General features: G+C 42.5%; 1 protein-coding gene and 1 pseudogene across 2 annotated transcripts in view; one reads left to right on the top strand and one right to left on the bottom strand.

Moving 5' to 3' along the window:
- The window catches only part of LOC100987188 (NBPF member 3), a 44,566-nt gene that overhangs the window by 12,419 nt on the left and 11,573 nt on the right, over positions 1-20,574 (top strand). The window contains exons 3-9 of one of the 2 annotated variants that reach the window (XM_008966537.5): positions 13,373-13,442; positions 14,279-14,592; positions 15,721-15,865; positions 15,968-16,177; positions 17,914-18,016; positions 18,852-19,066; positions 20,113-20,185. In XM_008966537.5, the coding sequence (XP_008964785.4) occupies positions 16,003-16,177; positions 17,914-18,016; positions 18,852-19,066; positions 20,113-20,185 (566 nt within the window). In that variant the 5' untranslated portion in view covers positions 13,373-13,442; positions 14,279-14,592; positions 15,721-15,865; positions 15,968-16,002. Of the gene's footprint in view, positions 1-13,372; positions 13,443-14,278; positions 14,593-15,720; positions 15,866-15,967; positions 16,178-17,913; positions 18,017-18,851; positions 19,067-20,112; positions 20,186-20,574 lie in introns of those variants that run through there. The other variant, XM_055096977.2, reaches the window with a different exon arrangement.
- On the bottom strand, positions 6,913-7,359 carry LOC103785304 (profilin-1-like; annotated as a pseudogene).

Below are 20,574 nucleotides of genomic sequence, written 5' to 3'. Positions count from 1 at the left end.
ATGAGCAGCTGACAGTGGCTGATGCTGCCCCTGACTCTGGGGCCATGTGGTCTCTTGTTCCCTGAGAGCATCTCTTCTATTCTCTTGCATCTTCCCTCAGCCTGGCAGTCTCTGTATAATCTTCAACACATAATTGAGCAAGGCTGTGCCAGGCCCAATGCCACCTGGCACTTTAGGTCAAATTAGGAAGGCATGAAATAAACTGGCCCTTTATAATACAGCTGTTGGAACCACAGTTGAAAGTACAATATCTTGACTCCTGGGTTAGTGCTTTATGCTGAACTTTTTTTTCTGAATATGAGCACAGACTTTGGAATATTAGTGTCACCTAGCGTTATTAGCTAGTATTCTCCTTTTGTTTCCCCATAACATCCCCTCCTTCTTCCCACAGATCCACTGTCCACTCATTTCCATCCTGTCTCATGCCACTCGGGGCTCGTCCCTTCTAGAATGCATTCCTGGCTCCCCTGCGTGCACACTTCTAGTTAGGTTTAGCAATGGAGGGCACCTGATGGAGCCTGGAAGTGAGAGGAAGGTGAGGTCCGTATTTCTTCCCTGTCTCTCCCTGCTCTGGCACTGAGTATCTGGCAATAGCTGCATCTGTCTATTACTTCAGTGGCCACTCTTCCACAGCCCCAGTTCTCAGTGGGTCCCATAGCATTATTTACCTTTGTTCCTTTAGCTCCCATCAAGGAAGATCCAGAGACATTCTCCTCACCAAGACGTTAAGAAATGCACAGGTGAGGGGAACAGCGGCATGCGTGTAAAGGTCCTGTGGCGCCCATCCTCTGCAGGCTGGAGGTCATGGCGGGAGCTGCTGCATGGATTTGCCCTCCCTGCTGTCAGTGAGAACAACAGGGTTCTGGAAGAGTAGAGGACAGGCCATGGGACTTGGCCATCTAGAGATAAGGCGGGAGGGATTTCCTTGAGAGGCAGGGATATGTGGTGGTTACTAATCATTCGAATCATTGTGAGGTGTTTGGGAATGTAATGGATGGGAAATCTACTAAGAAATCAACTTAGTAATAATTAGAAAAGCTCTAGTTCTGAGGACAGAGACCCGATCGAGTCACCATAGTGGGAATTTATGACCTGGCATCCAGTTCAGATACCTGGAGCTTCTTGAGTGAGGGAAGATTGGATCCCTTGAGGAAGAGTGAAGCCTTCAATGCTGCCACCAGTGTATGCTGTAAATCTTCCTCCAGGCCTTCCCCAGAAGGCCCTGAAGCCATTTATGTGGGTGACTGAGGAAAGGGAAATACTCAGAGCTTCTGTGGCTTGTTGGATTCTGGCTCTGAAGAATGCTAAACTAAGGGCACCTGTGGTGGCCATGAAACTGCACTACTTGCATCTCCAGCTGCAGGAGGCCTAACGAATCAGCAGCCCCAGCTGCTACCCTCCGAATGGAGGACTTGATGACATTTCCCCTGGATCTGCACTAGCCCATGAGGAGGAAAGCCTCCTATCAAGTCCTCCCAGCAGAACACCCATGATGACTCATGAGGATGTTGAAGGTGTTTTCCTGTGGCAACTGTGACTTTCTTTCTTCAAAGTCTGTTTTGTTCCTGCACATTAACTGATTTATGTCAAATAAGAGAATAAATGCCTAGACTCCCATGAGTCTATCTTTTACTGATAAACTCAATAGTTCTGAGGACAGAAGCCTGATGGAGTCAGTATAGGGGGAATTTATAACCTGGCATCCAGTTCAGAGACTTGGAGCTTCTTGACTGAGGGGAGATCGGGTCCCTTTGGGGAAGAAAGAAGCCTTCAATGTTGTCACAAGTGTATCCTGGAAATCTTCCTCTAAGCCTTCCTAGAGAGACCTGATAACATGACTTATGATACAGTGACCCCAAATTCAGGGTGTTCTTGTCTACTCTCAAGAATGCAATATCTTCTTCCTCTGAACTGAACGTAGTACCAATATTTGTGTGTAGCTATGCACCGTAATAGACCATAGCTAATTAGATGAGGAATGGTAGACCCAATTCAACCATACAGGCATCAACCATATCAGCATACAGGCATCCCTCTCCCACCCTTTCCTTCTTGTCCCCACTCCAAAGCCTTCATTTTATTTGTATTAATTTTCTATTGCTGCATACTAAATTACTGCAAGCATTAGCGGCGTAAAATAAGAATGATTTATTTTCTTGCAGTGTCCACAGATCAGAAGTTCAGGCCTGGATTCGCTGGGTCTTCTTCTCAGGGCCTCACAGGCTGAAATTAGGCTGGGTTTCTTTCTGGAGGTTCTGGGGAAGAACTTCCTCTCAAGTTTCCTCAGGTTGTCAGCTGAGTTCAGTTCCTTGTGACTGTAGGACTGAGATCTCTGTTTTCTTGCTGGCTGTCAGCCAGGGGCCTCTCGCTGCTCCTAGAGGCCTCCCATGTTCCCACTGCATGCTTCCTCCAGCCAGCAGAGGAGGATCGCCCTGCATGGAAACCCTCCTGCACTTCACATCTCTCCAGGAAGTCCTCGGTCCCTCCAAGGAACTCACCTTCACTAGGTCAAGCTCATCAGATAATCTGTCTATCTTAAATTTGACCGATTTGGGATCTCGATTACATCTGTTAACTTGTTTTTGCCATAAATTGTAACACAATCGCAGGAGTGACATCTCCTCAGTGGCTTTGTCTACACTCAGGAAGAAGTGATTATATAAGAGCAAAGATCACTGGGGGTCATCTTAGGATTCTGTCTACCATAATATTATAAAGACACAGTAATTAAAAGAGTATAACAGATTTCTGCTTCTGTCTGTTAGAATAAATCATATCAGACTAACCCTGCCTCCATAAACAACTGTAAAATTGTTTTCAGCAGTGTACGACAGGCAGTCCAAGAGAAAACTTAAGGGGGAAGCCCCATGATTTCCTAGTTCTTTGGGGAGAATTTCTCAGCAGCTGCATAGTGGGCTAGAGTCCACTCAGGGCAGGGCAGCCCACTGAGCTGAGAAGGCAGAGATCAGAGTTCAAGACCATTGAAGCAACTGCAATCAGCAGGGCAGGGCACCAATGAGGAGATAGCTGATCAAAGATGCAGCTGTCAAAGTCTATGTGGGGTTCCATGTGCATACTTATCAAGGAGTGGACTCTACCTGCACAAGGAAAAGACTAACAGATTTAACAGAGGGGTGGCTGCTATAAAATTGAGTTTGGACCAGAGGTACTTGAGGTGGAGGAGGGTTGGGGAATGTATGATGGAGTTTCTGCCATCCATGGTGGGAAGAACTCATGCACACCTCATTAGCACCCAGGTATCCAACTGAGACACTAGAATGGATGTGCTTTAGGAATAAGTGTCACACTTTTCAATAAGGCCTATTGTTCACCAACCTGGTAAAGCCTAAAGCCAAACCCTGACAAAATCCACAAAGGGGTGGATTGGTGATTGAGTCCTGCCAAATTAGAGGGTCTTGGGAAATTCTGTGGGCTTTCCATGAATCCGTTGTAATAAAACATAAACCAGTCCACATAAGTCCAAAGTGATCGATCAGACAGTAATTTTACGCCCACTAGAGCAAAATTAATTCACACAATCAATGACACAAGTTAGCCAAGTCGACATTTAAGCAAAATACATCTAAGAACAGCTAACAAATAACTCTCCTCAAACTCACATAGAGCATTCACCAAGATAGACCACATATGCTGAGCCATCCTTAGTATTTTCTGTCCTTTCTCTTTGACTCATGTATACTGTGCTCAAACTCTTAAAATTATACACTTTAATTATACACTTTAATGATTATACACTTTCATGCATCTCAATTGCATGTAAGTTATATTTCAATATATTTGTTAAAAGTTTATAATTAAAAAAACTGTCCTAGCTTGATTCCAGAAATCTTTTTTATATTTTAAAAAATGTAATGTTATATATTATCAGGGCAAAAGAGAAAAACCGTATGATTACCTTGTCATACACAGTAAAAGCATTTGGCAAAATTGAAAACTTTTTTCATGATTTATAAAAACAAACCCCAGAAAACTCAGCATGATAAGAAGAGAAGGCAACACTTCCAACTCTATTAAGGGTAGATTTGAAAAAAACTCACAGGTAACATTATATTAAATGGCATGGGATTGAATGCTTTTCTATTAAATCAGATAAAAAAAGTAGAATATCTGTTGTTATTCTTTCAATTCAGCATTATACTAGAGATCTAAATCAGTGCAATAAAGTAAGAAAAATAAAAGTATTGAAAAGATTGAAAAGAAAGAATTGAAGCTGTCTTTATTCACAGATAATGACTGTGTATGTTAATAATCCTAGAAATCTGCAAAAATCTGCCAAAACTAATTAGTGAGTTTGGTAATGTTGCAGAATATAAGCTCAATAGAAGTAGTCTTTTGTATTTCTGTGTATCAGCAATGAGCATTTGGAAAATGAAATAAAAATACAATTTCATTTCAAGTAACATCTAAATACATGTGCTTATAAATAAATTCAACAGGCTGGGTCTGGTGGCTCACGTGTGTGTGTGTGTATGTGTGTGGGTGGGTGTGGGTGTGTATATTCACCTTTTTGAAGATTATCTATCGTTATCTCCAAACAGGGAACATTAAGAGAACATAAAAAGAAACCACAATATAGGAGATATCATATTTATTTCCAACAAAGGGTTTTTAGAGTGTGTGTATATATGTATATATATATGTATGTATATATATGCATGTGTATATATATGTGTGTATATATGTCTAATAAGATAAACAGCACAATGAAACAATTTCTCAAAAGACTTGAATAGATACTTCAGTAAAGAAGATACATAAATGGTCAATTAGCATAGGAAAAGATGCTCTACTGTTTAGTCATCAGGGAGATCAATCAATACAACGAGATAGCAGTACATATCCAAGAGAATGGCTAAAATTAAAAAGGCTGAAAATAGCACATGTTGGTGAGGATATAAAGCACTTGGAAGTCTTATACTTGTAGGAATGAAAAACGGTAGGACTCCTTTGAAAATCTAACAATTTCTTAAAGGTTAAACATATGCAAATCAGATGGACAGTCTTCCATTCCTAGGAATGTACACACTATGTGTGCACATGATCTGTATGTGTATTTCCAGACCAGACTGAGGGGTGGACTGCTATTTCTTGTGGCCCAGTAACGAGATGCAGATGAACTGGGGAGGAAGAGAGTTTTTACTTCTGCAACTGATTACAGGGAAAAGGCCTGGAAATTATCACCAGACCAAGTCAAAATTACAAAGTTTTCCTGAGCTTATATACCTTCTAAGCTATATGTGTATGTGGAAGTGTGCATTCATCTAAATACAGAAGTGATTAACTTCTTCTAATCTATAACTAAGGTCTGAGTCCTGAAGACCTTCCTCTGGAGCCTCAGTAAATTCACTTAATCTAAATGGGTCTAGGTGCTGGGCACCCTTATCTTGTCTCCTGCTAAATCACAGAGGTTTGGGGAGTTCCTTCAGACCTCCAATAAACTTGTTTGTGGAGGCCTGGGGAGTTTCTTCAGACCCCCAATAAAACTTGTTTAATACTAAATGACTCCTGTTAAGAATGTCTTCGTTATTTTGTCATGCTTTAAGGCCCAGGAAAAGCCCAGGCAAAGCTCTTGGTGGGCTTTGGTTACATTCCAGCCTTTGTAATAAGGGCATGGGCTTTTTTTTTTTTTTTTCCTCTTAATATTTAACTGAACCACTCAGTCGGTACTGAAACAGTTGTTAGGGAGGCCTGTGTTAGTGAGACCTGGCCTGCCACGTATGGATGCTCATGATAGTTTCTTCATAATAGCCCAAACGTGGAATGATAGAAATGTCCAATAACAAGTGAAAGTATGAACAAACACGGTATAGCCACACAAAGGAATACTACTCAGCAATTACAAGGCATTAACCGTTGATGCAAATACTCATATGGATGGATTTTAAAATTATGTTGATGCATGAAAGAAGGCAGACACAAAAGAATACGGGTATAATTTCATTTATAGAAAATGGTTAAAAATGGAAACAGACCTGAAGTGACAGCGGCTCCTTGAGGCCGAGGGCTGAAAGACTGATGAACTGCAAAGGGGTACAAGAAACTTTGGGGCATAGGGAAATTCCTCTATCTTGGTTGTGGCAGTAGTCCCATTAATGTGTACATTTGTAAACATGCATTGAATTACACATTTTAAAGTGGTGCAGTCTGTTGTACCTAAATGATGCCTGTATAACATTGATTTCGTCATCTTAATTTCTCCATACTAGCAATTAGCAGCTAGAAAATGAAATTCAGTAAAACATAATAGAGATTAATAGTCAGAATCATTACATGCATAAGAATACATGCAATGAAGCAGGTACAAGGCCCGTAAAAGCAATTGGTGAGAAAAATTAAAGAAGACTAAATAGAGAAATATATATCATGTTCATTGATTGGAAGATTCAATTTTGTTAGCATATTACCTCAACAGAATTCTGATTAATATTTCTAGTAGGAGATTTTAGAGAAATGTAAAAGCTAATTTCAAAATATATTTGAAAATCCAAGAACCTAGAATAGGCAAGTCGGTCTTGAAGAAGCAGTAAGTTGAAGGACTTACTCTGCTAGACTTCAAACCTGATTTTAAAGCTGCAGTAATTTAAAATGGTAGTACTGGTGTAAGTATTCATAAACATATCAAAGTAAAAGAATACAGATTCAAACAATATGACCACATATGTAGTTATTTATTTTAGTAGTAGAATCTTTTTTATTCATAAAAAATCCCTCCAAAACGTTTTCCAAGAACACACAGGAGGGCTATGGGTAGAGGAAGGTGTCTGTCCATCTATCCCTGGCCCCCAGCCCATGTGGTTTTGGCAGCAATAGGGGTGTGGGGTAATGTCCCCCAAAATTAAAATGGCATATGTGTGTATGAGAAGGAAAGGGGGGCAAAGCTGTGGGGAACGGTTGAGGGGAAGGAACAAAGGAGGTCAGTACTGGGAACGCTGAAGGTGGGAGGCCATTTCATAACATTTCTTGTTGATGAAACTGCCATGGACAGCTTCTTTGCTCATCAGCAGGCCCAGCGTCTTGGCAATCATGGTGACAGTGACATTGAAGGTGGGGGCTCCACCGATGCTCTTCGTTTGAAGATGCACGGTCAATTCCCCATCCTGCAGCAGTGAGTCCGGGACCACAGTACATTTCTGGCCCCGCAGTGTCAGCCCATTCACGAAAAAGCTTGACCAGTCTTTGCCAACCAGGACACCAACCTTAGCTGGCGTGATGTTCACGAAGGTTTTTCCCTGGGACGGCGGCCCAGATGGAGGGTGAATCCTTGTTGCCCACGATGGCCGCGAACCTAACAGGTCCCATCCGCCACGAGGCTGTAGATAGAGGCGTCCACCTGGCCATTGTGCGGCTGCGGGGGCTCCTCTGGTCGCTGCTGCTGGGGCTGCCTGGGCTGGCGGGCAGGGGAGGCGGAGAGCTGCGTGCAGGCACTGCCGTCCTCACCACGGTTCTGCTGGCTGTGCAGTGGCCCTCGCACCGCCATATATATATATATTTATTATACTTTAAGTTCTAGGGTACATGTGCACAACGTGCAGGTTTGTTACTTAGGTGTACATGTGCCATGTTGGTTTGCTGCACCCATTAACTCGTCATTTACATTCGGTATTTCTCCTAATGCTATCCCTCCCCCAGCCCCCCAACCCCAGGGACAGGCCGTGGTGTGTGATGTTCCCCGCCCTGTGTCCAAGTGTTCTCATTGTTCAATTCCCATCCATGAGTGAGAACGTGCTCACGCCGGTACTTCTAAATGTTTTAAAAACAAAGACACCAATGCTCTTCATTGGGGAAATGGAAGACTTTTAAGTAAAACGATTTTGAGTGAAATAATATTTGTTGTTTTAAAAAGTTAATATTAACCACTCTTCATCATACACTGAAATTAACTTAAGATGTGAAAGTTAAAATTAGAAACCTTGTAAAGGAAAAATAGGAACTAATTTCGTGGACTTGACACAGGAAAATGTTTCTTAGACTAGATACTGTAACACTCACCACAATAAGAAATCAAGCAAATTGCCCTTCATTTTTAAAAACCTTCTGCTTATTATGTTGTTGTTTAACAACTTAAAAGCTATCTGTAGACCAGGAATAGCAAATAATTATTTGCTATATAATATAGCAAAAAATGTGTATATATAAATGGATGCATTCAAAATATATAAAGAACTCCTATAGGTTACAAGAAAATGACAAACACACCAGTGTTTCAATGAACATAAAATTTTGAGAAGATATTTTCCATAAGAAGATATCTTACTGAACATTAGGCATGAGAAAACCAAAACAGGATATCACTGCCCACCTAGTAGAATGGCTATAATTTAAAAGACTGAAAATATTAAGTGTCTGGGAATGTAGAGCAACTGGAAATGGCCTACATCTTTCATAGAAATGTAAAATAATACAATGACTTTGCAAAGCTGTGTGTCCATTTTCTTCCCATTCACCAAGCAACTCCATCCGTAGCTATAGAGACCCAGGAAAATAAGTATGTCCCTTCACAGAAATAATTGTATGAGAATATTCACAGTTATGCACAGTAGCCAACAAGTAAACCTGTCTCCCGTCAGAAAAATGGATATCAAATTGTGTGATAATCATACAAACAATAGGATATTACTGGGCCAAAACAAAATGAAACAAGGGAAAAACACAGTCAAACAAATTAGTGGCATATATAAGCACCTGAGTAGGAGAAGTCAAAACAAGAGGAAGTACTAAATGATTCCTTTTTTAAATTTTTTTGAGATGGAGTCTCACTCTGTCCCCCAGTCTGGAGTGCAGTGGCACGATCTCGGCTCTGCCTCCCAGGTTCAAAAAATTTTCCCTGCCTCAGCCTTCCAAGTAGCTGGGATTACAGGCACCTGCCACCATGCCTGGCTAATTTTTTGTATTTTCAGTAGAGGCAGGGTTTTACCATGTTGGCCAGGCTGGTCTTGAACGCCTGACCTCAGGTGATCTGCCCACCTCAGCCTTGCAAAGTCTTGGGATTACAGGCATGAGCCACCAGGCCCAGCCAAAATGATTCCATTTTTATGAAGCACATGATCAAGCAAAATGAATCTATGGTGGCTGCTAAGTTTAAATATTGGTCCCCTCCAAATCACATGTTCAAATGTGGTCCCCAGTGTCGGAGGTGGGAGTAAATGGGAGGTGTTTGGGTCATGGGAGTGGATCCCTCATGAATAGATGAATCCCCACCCTGGGAGAAGGTAGTGAGTGAATTCTCACTCTCTCAGTTCCTGTAGGAGCTGGTTATTAAAAAGCGCCTCTCACCTTTCCTTGCTCTCTTTTGCTTCCTCTCTCGCCATATGATCTCTGCACACCCTGGTTCCTTTTCACCTTCTGCTGCAAGTGGAAGCAGCCTCAGGCCCTCATTAGGAGCAGATGCGGGGGCCATGCTTCTTGTACAGCCTGCAGAACTATGAGCAAAAGGCACCTCTTGTCTTGATAAATTACGCAGCCGCCGGTATTCCTTTCCAGCAACACAAAGGGGCTAAGGCAGTGACAACATTCAGAATATATTCTTCATTTGGGGAATGAGTATTGACTGGCAAGGACCACATCAGAACTTTGTGGCATGGGGGAAAATGTTCTCTGTCTTTAACTGGGTGTTACTTTACAATTATAATTATATTAAAATTTTTTAAGCTGTGCCTTTAGGTTTTTTGCAGTATACTCTATGCAAATTTTACCTCAGCAAAGAACTGTTAGCATACAACAGAGAGATAACAAACACTCAAAAATTGAAAATTGATGGAAAGTAGATAATAAATATTTAGCCTAGAAATAAGAGGGATCCATTGAGAAGAAACCAAAAGCAATGGAATAGAACAAAGACAAAAAAGTATAATAAAAAGAGTTTTAAATTTCAAAGTTTGAAATGATATTCAAGTGACATACTGTTTCCTTGGGAAAATCAAGTGAGAACCACAACTCTGAGACTAATTCCAGCAAAAGTATGTGAATCAGTTTGATCTAATGGTATGAGGTTAGCTTTGAAGGCCAAAAGGAACTGGTTTCTAATTCTTATTCCTCTCCTCACTAGTTTTGTGACCTAGGGCAATTTTGCAATCTTTCTGAGTTTGTTTTCTCATCAGGAACAGGATACTACCTAAGTAACAGGATAGTTGATAGATTTAAATATGATCGCATGGCAGTGGACATGAGCCATAATTAGTTGCTAAGAATATATTGACACTGAGCTCTTCTTTATCCATGTTAAAATTGTAGATAAACAACAATTGACAAAGAATAGACAAAATATTCTAACATAAATATTCTTCCCTTGTTTCTAGAAAGAAGTCACACATACAGTAAAAATAATTAGAGAGGACCTAGTTCATATTGAGCAATCTTCCCCAAACCCTGAAACAGGTCTTCTTTCTAACACCAGAGGTATCTTGAGTGAGTCCAACCCCTGCAGTCCCCTCTGTCTGGAATAGATGGAGGAAGTTTGCTCCAGCCTTAGAACAGCATGGGCTGGCAAGCGTTCTCAGAGAGGTCTCGACTTCAACTCTAAAGGGCCTGAGGAATATGTGCAACTGGGTCGGGTTAAGGCCAAGCTGAATCACATGACCAGGGCTCTCACCAGTGCCAAAGTCAGTGGAAGGATATCAGTCCCCAGAGCTCTGTCACAGGCCATGGATGCTCCATGGAGGGGTGGTGAGCATATGAATAAGAATCAGGAGAAACATCGGTAATGGACAGGAGGCATAAATAAACAATGTCCACCCTCCTCTAAAACCCAGGAAAGTTCTCATTCAAAAGACGATGTCTTGAAGGAAACATAGGTACAAATCTTTGTGACTTTGGATTAGACATTTTTTAAGTAGGCACAAACAACCGAAAAATAGATAAATGGACTTCATTAAAATAAAAAACTTATATGCTTCAAAGGACACTGTCAAGGAAGTGAAAAGATAATCCACATAATGGGAGAACTATTTCCAAATTATATGTTTGACACAGGTCTAGTACCTAGAGTATATAAGGAATTCATGTAACTGAGCAATAAACGATAACCACATTTAACAATGGGGAAAAAAGCTGTGAGTAGAGGTTTCTCTAAAGGAAACACTCAAATGGCCAAGAAGCACATGCAAAGATGTTCAATGTTTTTCATCATTAGGAAATGTAAATTTAAACCAAAATGAGATACCACTTCACACCCAGCAGTATGACTTAAGAAAAAAATAAAGACAACACATGTTTCAAAAGTGATGGAGAATATCGAATTCTCATATAGTACTATTGGGAATCTAAAATGATGTAGCTACTGAAGTTAGTAAACAGTGTGTGAGTTCCTCAAAAAGTTAAACATAAAAAAAGTTAAACATAAAGTGACATATGATGCAGCAATTGCACTCCTAGGTTTATAACCAAGAAAATGAAAAACAGGTGTTCACTCAAAAACCTGTACAAAGCTGTTCACAGCAGCATTATTCATAATAGTTAAAAAGTGGAAACATCTTAAACCACCATCAGTTGATGAATAAACAAAATGTGGTATAACCATATAGTGGAATATTATTTGGCCATAAAAAGTTGAAGTACTGATGCAGGCTAGAAAGGATGAAACTTGAGAACAATATTCTAAGAAGCAGATAGAAAATACCACACTTTGTTATTCCATATAGAGGAAGTGCCCAGAACAAGTACATCAATATATAGAGAAGGTAGATTAGTGGTTGTCAGAGAGCGCAAGAAGGGGGCAATTGGAGAGTGTCTGCCCATAGGTACAGGCATGCTTTTTGGCATTATGAAAATATTCTGGAATTATGTAGTGGTGATGGTTGTGAAAGTTTTGGAATATGGTAAAAGACACTGAAATGTATGCTTAAAAATGGTGAATTTTGTGATGTATAAATTCTACTGTAGAATTTATAATAACAACAAAAGTAATAAAGCAAGGTGTCTTTCCACATCTCCATGTCCAGTATTTTCATTAAAAAAAAAAAAGAAAGAAAGTAAAAGCATTTCAGGGCCAGGTTCAGTGGCTAACTTCTGTAATCCCAGCACTTTTGGAGGCCTAGGTGGGAGGATCGCTTGAGGCCAGAAGTTCAAAACCAGCCTGAGCAACATAGCAAGACCTTGTCTCTATGAAAAATAAAAAATTAGCCAGAAATGGTGATGTGTGCCTAGAGTTCCAACTACTTGGAAAGCTGAGGCAGGAGGATCGCTTGAGCCCAGAAGTTCAAGGTTGCCATGATCTATAATCACCAGTGCACTCCAGCCTGGGTGACAGAATAAGACCCTGTCTCAAAAAAAAAAAAAAAAAAAAAAAAAAGCATCTCACTTTAATAGTAAGTGGCCAAAATATGATGCTGGCTGCATGTTGTGAGGAAATGTGTTAGATGAAAGAAGTTAAATTCCAGAAGATTTCCTTTTTTCAGAAATGAGGTATAGGGGAGAGAAGCACTGGTCCACCTGAGATCTGGCTCCAGGACTTACAACAAGGGGAACTTGGGCAAGTTACAGACTCTGTGTGCCTCCGTTCCTTCATCAGCAAAACAGAAAGAATCATCCCATAAACTGTAAGGTCAATGCTGTCAGTGAGTCCCCAAATTGACTGCACATCTGAGTCATGTTAACAAACACATTCCAGGCCCCACCTGAGCCCTCTGAATCAGAATCCCTGCAAGGAGGACAATGAACTTGTATTTGCACTGACTTTTCCAGCTGTTTCTTACTTTGATCAACTTGGGGGTGGGACCCATTGAGCTGCATCACATCATTCCAAAGCCAAAACACAACAGCAGAACAAGAATATTTTCAATGCAGTCTCTGAAGCAGAGGAGAAACTGTTGAGGGAAGCTAGAAGTAAAGGACATCTGGCTTGCTGGGCTCCATTTAAACTTTGAGTATAGCAGAGACACGAGCCCTTCGGGACACATGCCTGTCACAGTGACACTCCAACTTCGGAAGAGTGGAAGCCCTAATTCCAAATTCAAGCATGCTTTGAGTAGAAATGAAGTTTGCCTCTTTTTGCACAGGAAGATGGCCAGTCTTTCCTAAGCTGCTGACCTTACAAGAAAAAGAATCGTACTGCTAAGAATTCAAACTTCAGCAGTCATGGGTAAGTAAGGAAGTCTTATAAATGTGTTTTAGCCACCTAACAAGAAACTAGAAATTTAGCAAGTTCTTTCACATTCAGGACAGTTGTGTTCACTAGATCAGAGGCACTGAGACATGAAGAACAGACCCCTAAGAAGGGAAAGTGTTCCTTTCAGTTTTATTTTTTAGGACATCACTGGAATATTAGGGAAGTGGAAACACAGCTGCCCACTCTACAGTATGGGTTGCCTTTGTGTACGGAATGTGCCTAACGTCCTGATCTCTGTGCCCTTTTCAGGGAGCCTTGGGAGGAGCCCGAATCACTGATGGAATCGGACAGTGCATGGAGATGGTTCAGCAGGACAAGGGTAAGTGCAGGGGCAAGTCCAGGTCATACTGAGAGACAACGAGTGGCGCTGACAGAGACAGACAAAGATAAAATCAAAAGTTTGTGCTTCATCTTCAAAAACTCAAACTAATAACACACTTGGCCTTATGAGAAATAATAAGTATTTTTCTATTTACATGAGAATTTAATCTCAAAACAGGAATCAGAAATATATTAAGTCCAGGGCATAAAACCTAAACCACTGCTCATATTTATTCTTTCTAAATAGAGCAAAGTGTAAAATCTTCTCCATAAAATGCACATTGTGCTTATGAAAAGGCCAAAGTCTTAGTGAGAATCATTGGTATTCCATAGAAGACTGAATTAAACACAGCCAAGGGAAGACCCAAGTCTCATACTTCTCTTGTATATTCCAGAGTTCCAGGGGAATTCCAGGTGATAGAGGTTATCTCCCATACTGTTAAAGCAAGGTTGCAGACACTTGGGAATTTTGGTCCCAGTACTCTAGGAGGTCACACCTCTGTCCTGGACAATACTACAGGAATGTATACTCTTCCTATGACTCATTCTGGTCATTCTTCCAGCATCACAAAAACCAAAAAAAAAAAATGAAAATATGTCCAAATACATGATTTGCTATCCCTCCTCTTCAGGTTTCTTACCTGTTACTTACGGATAATAGCATTACCACAGGATTATGATGAAGATACAATGTCCAAATATAAGCACAGTTTTGAGCAAAATGCCTTGTACGAATTGGTCAATGAACAACTAGTAATTATGTGAATATTTACTGAATTATGTGGATCCTATGAATAATTACTGAATAATTACTGTGATTGCTTTTATTGGCAGTGCTGAAAACTCATCCCTGTGTGACCTCAAGTAAGCCACGTAACTCTGTGAACCTGCAGTTTTATCATTTTTAAAATAAAGAAACATGACAGATTTTCATTATGACACAGAATGTCAGGTCTCCCAGATGCCAGAAAATACATTTACTTAAAGCCGTTGATACGTCTTAAAGCGGTTTCCTTACAGTGTCATTGGAGGACAGCGTGGAGTGCAGAGAGACATGCTTTGAAATGGGATTGATCCAGTCCTCCTTCCTTCACTACCACATGAATGCTGGGCAGCCCAGGATCACACTCACTGCACCCTCAACTCAGGCAAGTCCAGCAGCCAATCTTAGGAGACCTGGGCTACAGAACAGTCTCCCAAGTTCCAGGCTCACAAAACCTAGGTGGGGATGAAAGCTGAGAAAGTGAAGAGGTGGTTCAGGGGATCACTCTTTCCTACTCATTCCTCTCATCTCAAACTCACCTTCTACTGCAACACTGAGGATCACGAACCAACCGTGACCATAACCTTGATCTTGCCATGTTCTGTTAGTGGAATGAAACCAAAAATCAATGGTGTTAGTCCAACCCAATGAAATAGATATCAAACCACATTCCATAAGAACCGCTCATGGCCCTGTTCTTTTCAGTATATGGGAAAACAAAATGGAAACAACAAAATAGCATCAGGTTTATGAAACTTCCCAAGATAGATGGTCACACATGTTTTCAGGAGATCTCTATATAAATGATTTTGGTCACTTGATACCTTGAAAAGAGCTCTTGTGACACTAGAATGACATCCATAAGTGACAAGTATAAAATGTAGCGCTCAGTGACATCAAAAACCAAATCAACCCACATAGAGGAAGAGCTCTGGACATAGGGATGTCAAACTGGTCTAGAGTGTAATGAAAAGCAAAGATGGTGCCCCAGTGAGAAAAAAGAAATCAACATAACAATGGGAATCAGCAAGAAGAATACTGAGACAGGAAAGACAACATTTTTTACAAATGAATTATTCATTCACTTTCTAGTGGATACAGACAAAACTGCAGAAGACCCAGAGGAAATCAGGGCAGGCTAAAAGTTTGATATCTTACACTTGTGGAAAAGCCTTAAGATCTGTTTTAACTTAGAGCAGGTGGGGTGACTTCATGACTACCGTTAAGAAAATATAACCTGTTGGGAAACTGTTTCTGCCTGGATGATGTTGTACAGACAAGCGATAAACAATGAGGAATGTGCTTAGATGTATTGGGAAAGAGATGGGTCTGTGGCATTGTCACAAGGGTACACGAGTACTAAGAGTGAATTTTAGAGGAATGATCCCCATTGGTGGTGACCCTCAGGTGAGACGAGGGTGCCTGTGTTTCAGCAAAGCCTGGGCAATTGGAATGCAGGGCTCCTAAGATTCCATGACACCCCCACCTTCTAATTCTGTTATTGCAACTGCAGACCGTTACCTGGCACACTGGCCTCACTCTTGTCGGAGACTGAGCTATTGGCAGTGCCTTCAGCTCTGAGTTCAGGCACCTCGAACATTGTTTTTGTCGTTAAGGATCCTAAAGTGCTGCGGGGACTGATCACATTTTTCTCAACAGTAAGTTAAGAATTTCAGTTACTGACATCCCTCAGTCCTGATTAAACCTATTTGATTTCACCAGTTTTTAACCCATCGTGTGTTTGGGTGTCTTCTCCCCAGTCCCTGGCCCCACCTCTTCTGCCACAAACGTCAGCATGGTGGTATCTGCCGGCCCTTGGTCCAGTCAGAAGTCAGAGATGAACATTCTAGAAATCAACAAGAAATCGCGCCCCCAGCTGGCAGAGAACAAACAGCAGTTCAGAAACCTCAAACAGAAATGTCTTGTAACTCAAGTGGCCTACTTCCTGGCCAACCGGCAGAATAATTATGGTAAGTTCTATAGGCTCACCATCACAAAAGTGATGAATGATGTCCTGTCTTCTCACTGAGAAACTAAATGCTCTCTCCATCAAAAATAAGTTCAACCCTCCCATACTTCTAGGAAAATAGAAATGGGCATTTTCACATTTTGTTAAATTTGGAAGTCAGAGGTACCAAAGTATTTAGCAAGTTTCCATGTTTGCAGTCAGGTGGGGGTGGGCCTAGAGTTAAACTCGCAGTTATTCATTTGGGACACAGGCACAGAACGACCTGTTTTCTCCAAGAGGCTAAATCATGTTTTCAAGAATCCTCTCTGTACCATATAAGATCCGGCAGACAAATAACATCTAGTCTGTTGTTCTAAATGTGTGGGACTAGTGAACCCTTATTGTGTTCAAGCTTCTGTTGAGGCCCAATAGGAAAAGCTCTGTTCTGGGGACCCTGAGGAAAACTTGGTGATAGTACACAGTACCCGCTCTGAGGGGCTTCAAGAGGAGTCTGCTCCTAATAGAACCTGTGGTATCTGTAAGTGACAGCATCAAGAGCAGGGAGTAGGGGCCATGCACGGTGGCTCACTCCTGTAATCCCAGCACTTTGGGAGGCTGAGGCGAGCGGATCACGAGGTCAGGAGTTTGAGACCAGCCTGGGCAACATGGAGAAACCCCATCTCTTCTAAAAATACAAACATTGGCTGGGCGTGGTGGCGGGCGCCTGTAATCCCAGCTACTCGGGAGGCTGAGGCAGGAGAATCCTTTGCACCCAGGAGGCAGAGGTTGCAGTGAGCCAAGAACACGCCATTGCACTCCAGCCTGGGCGACAGGGCAAGACTCATTGAAAGAAAAGCAGAGAGTACCCGGTGAGAGGGAAGTCCTGCTTCCTGGGGCACAGGCTCTTGTTCCTAAACAGGAAGAAAGATCGCACCCGAGAATGTGTGGAAGTAGCAGTGCAGTGTGCAGAGCAGGGACTCTGGGCCTGTCTCCTGGGCTCCATCCAAGTTGCTTGTCTTGTCTGTCCCTCAGTTTCCTCATCTGTACATAGGGTACTACAGAAATACCTACCTCTGTAAATTGCTGCAATGAATTACATGAGCTGTTTCTTGTCAATCTCCTAGAACTTTTATTGGCACAGAGTGAACACTCTCTGTTAGTTCTTCATTCTACTGTTTCTAAATTAACACAAACCTTAGTATTTGGGCAGATTTCCTTCATGGCCTTATGGTCTTATGTCTCATCCTTTATGCTTCAGATGTGATTCTTAAAATCACATCTAAAGATATGATGTAAAAATCAAAGATGTTTAAGATCTTTGACATATTTGTCCTTGAAATTCCCAGTAAAAGGGAAACCATCAGTCCCATAGTCCTAGGGGCCTTCCCGACTGTACAAGAAATCACTACTTCATGCCCCAGTGCAGTGCTTTAGAGGAGAGGCTGCAAGGCTTGGGAAAGTGGCCCCGCATTCACAGTCAGACCTCAGGGGCTGTGAATTCTGACTCCACTTCATTGTGGTTGAATCATCTTGTCAACTTCCTTGATGTGCCTTGAGTTTCTCTTCGTCTCTAAATTTTGGAGGATCAGCTGCCAGTAAGTCGGGAGACTGAAGAGTAAAGATGTGGAAATCCCTACGTAGAGCCTGGCAGTGGGGACAGTTTTGTCCTTGGGATGGACCTGACTCCTGCCCTGTAGGCAGTGACCAGAGCAGCATGTCCAGCCTTTCACTGAGGCAGGCGTGTGTGTCTTTTCTCAGACTATGAAGACTGCAAAGACCTCATAAAAGCTATGCTGAGGGATGAGCGGCTGTTCACAGAAGAGAAGCTTGCAGAGGAGCTCGGGCAAGCTGAGGAGCTCAGGTGAGTGGGCCCCCTGGGGTCAGGCAGGTGGGCAGGTGTGTAAATCTCTGAAGTACAGCAGCTCGGCAGGGAGAACTAAAGAGCTGAACTGGGTCAGGGGAAGGGCAGGAATTGCCATGGCAGGCTCACGACACACAAAGATTTATCAAGCAGAGAACAAGGATAATAATAAGTTATGGGTTGCAGTTGTTTCTCAGAGCCTTATTTTCTGTTTTTCAAACAAGTAATTGTTGAGGTGAAATGCGCATAACACAAAATTAACCGAAGGAGTGGGAACCACCGAGCAGCATTCGGCATACTCAAAATGATGTGCCATCACCACCCCACTCACCCTTAGTCAGAATCAGCTCCTGACTGACTGCGGCTTCTCATGCTTTCACTCAATGTTACCTTCTCGAGCCTGTCATTCTTTTCTTTCATCTTTTCAATTGGCCCCATCTGCACCTGGCCTCATTTCTGTCCATGGCTTTGTATCTAGTCGCTGCAAGATGCACTATGTGTATATGCACGTGGAAATGTCCATGGCCAGAGTGAGGAACTGAAAGGATGGATGTCTTTTTGAAACTGAATGAGGAAGACACCTACTTTTGTTGAGAGAAGAGAAAGATGAATGGAACATCGTGGAGGGTCTTCCAGGAGCCCTCTCTCATACAGAGGAAGCCTGTGAACCATTTTTTATTCTTTCTCTTGGGCACAGACATTTCTTTAAACACGTGCTGACCTTCTGCTTGGAGGTCTCCTTGAGGACATTGTCTCAGAAATCTGTGTTGCAAAATACTAGAACCGATCACTCATCCCTTTCCACTGTTAAATTTTCTCTACTATCTCACCTTAGGCAATATAAAGTCCTGGTTCACTCTCAGGAACGAGAGCTGACCCAGTTAAGGGAGAAGTTACGGGAAGGGAGAGATGCCTCCCGCTCATTGAATCAGCATCTCCAGGCCCTCCTCACTCCGGATGAGCCGGACAACTCCCAGGGACGGGACCTTCGAGAACAGCTGGCTGAGGGATGTAGGCTGGCACAGCACCTCATCCAAAAGCTCAGCCCAGGTAAGGTGTCCATAGGCCCTGATGACCCAAAATCCCAGGCTTGTGAGAGACTCCAGACCTCCATACTTTCACAATGACATTTCGGTGGTGTTTTTTCCCACTAAACATATGTGGCCGTGACATTACCAGGACTTCCTGGGTAAGAGCAGAGGTGGGAAACCGATTGGGTTGGAGGTCACAGTATTGCAAATGTCTCTCCTCCCTTGATGGAAGGTGGTCTTTGGAGCAAGAAGCAGCACGTTTCTAGTTTTGAAGGAGAGGAAGGAGGCTGTGACGGGTGGGCGCTTGTTAGAGTGAAAAGAGCTCTGGACTCAGAAGGCAGGTTCCCAGGTTGTCTCTTTGGCAATGTTCTTAGTAACTGTCGGTGAGTGAGTGATTTATCCTTCCTGAGTTTCTCTGTCTCCATCTGCAAAGGCAGGAAAATTGTCTGTTGCAAGGGTCTGAAGCATCCAAATGTGGGAACACTTAGGACTGCTTTTCAAAATGAGATAAAGCCCCTCGCCGTGTGGTGTTGGAGAAGGCACTTGATGTGGGGGCATTTGGTGGTAGGAAGTGCTTGAGACTGGAGCACTCCCCGTGGAGAGAATGTCCCTGAATAACAGGGCAGAAACCACATGGAGGGCCTGTGCAGTCTCCTGATGCATAGAGGACTGTAGGGCAAGTTTGTCCTCTCCTAAGAGAAAGAATTAGGTTTGAAATGTGAACTGTGACAGGACACCAAGCCTGTGCCTGGGAATCAGACCTGTAGCCAGATGGGGGAGACAGCTGCCAAAGTTCATAGAGAGGCTGTAGAAGCCTCCATGATATGGGGAGCAAAAGCTCTTTTCAGTATTTGGCCACATCTTGATGGTGGCCCTCCAGATCAGAAATGCATTGCCTGATGGATCGGGAAACCATGCCAGGGCATTTTGTTAACGATAAAACATGAGAGCTTTCAGTTGAACAGTGACCATGCCTAGATGTTCATGTCTGTGTGCACATTGGGCTGACTGTGCTTGCAGAGTGTGAAGTGGGAAATATCTGAACGAACACTTCTGTATTTACAGAAAATGATGAAGATGAGGATGAAGATGTTAAAGTTGAGGAGGCTGAGAAAGTACAGGAATTATATGCCCCCAGGTAACACTGAATAATCGGGAGCAAGTAATGGGTGTTAACATATGAAAAAGGTCTAGGAGGCACACCCTCTCTGGCATCTATGATGGGCCGAAAGCCTGCATTCCCTTGGCCACAGTATGAGAAACTCAAGCCAGCTTGGACACAGGGTGTGGCAGCTGTTGTGTTTCTCTGTGTGTGGCGGGTGTCATGTCTGTACCATACAGGGATAGCTGAGTCTTCATCCTCCTCGGCTCCTATCTGTCCAGTGCAATGAACACCAGTTGCTCTCTTCCTCTCTGGCTCCCATGGCTGCCATGCTCTGTTGCAGAGAGAAGAGGATTGCCTGTTCCCGCTTAAAGGGATCCTCCTATTTGCTTTCTTGGACCACTCTCTTAATGCCTCCTGTCAAA

Source organism: Pan paniscus, chromosome 1, assembly GCF_029289425.2.
Source record: "Pan paniscus chromosome 1, NHGRI_mPanPan1-v2.0_pri, whole genome shotgun sequence".
NCBI lineage: Eukaryota > Metazoa > Chordata > Mammalia > Primates > Hominidae > Pan > Pan paniscus.
This window is presented reverse-complemented; position numbering and strand designations above follow the sequence as displayed.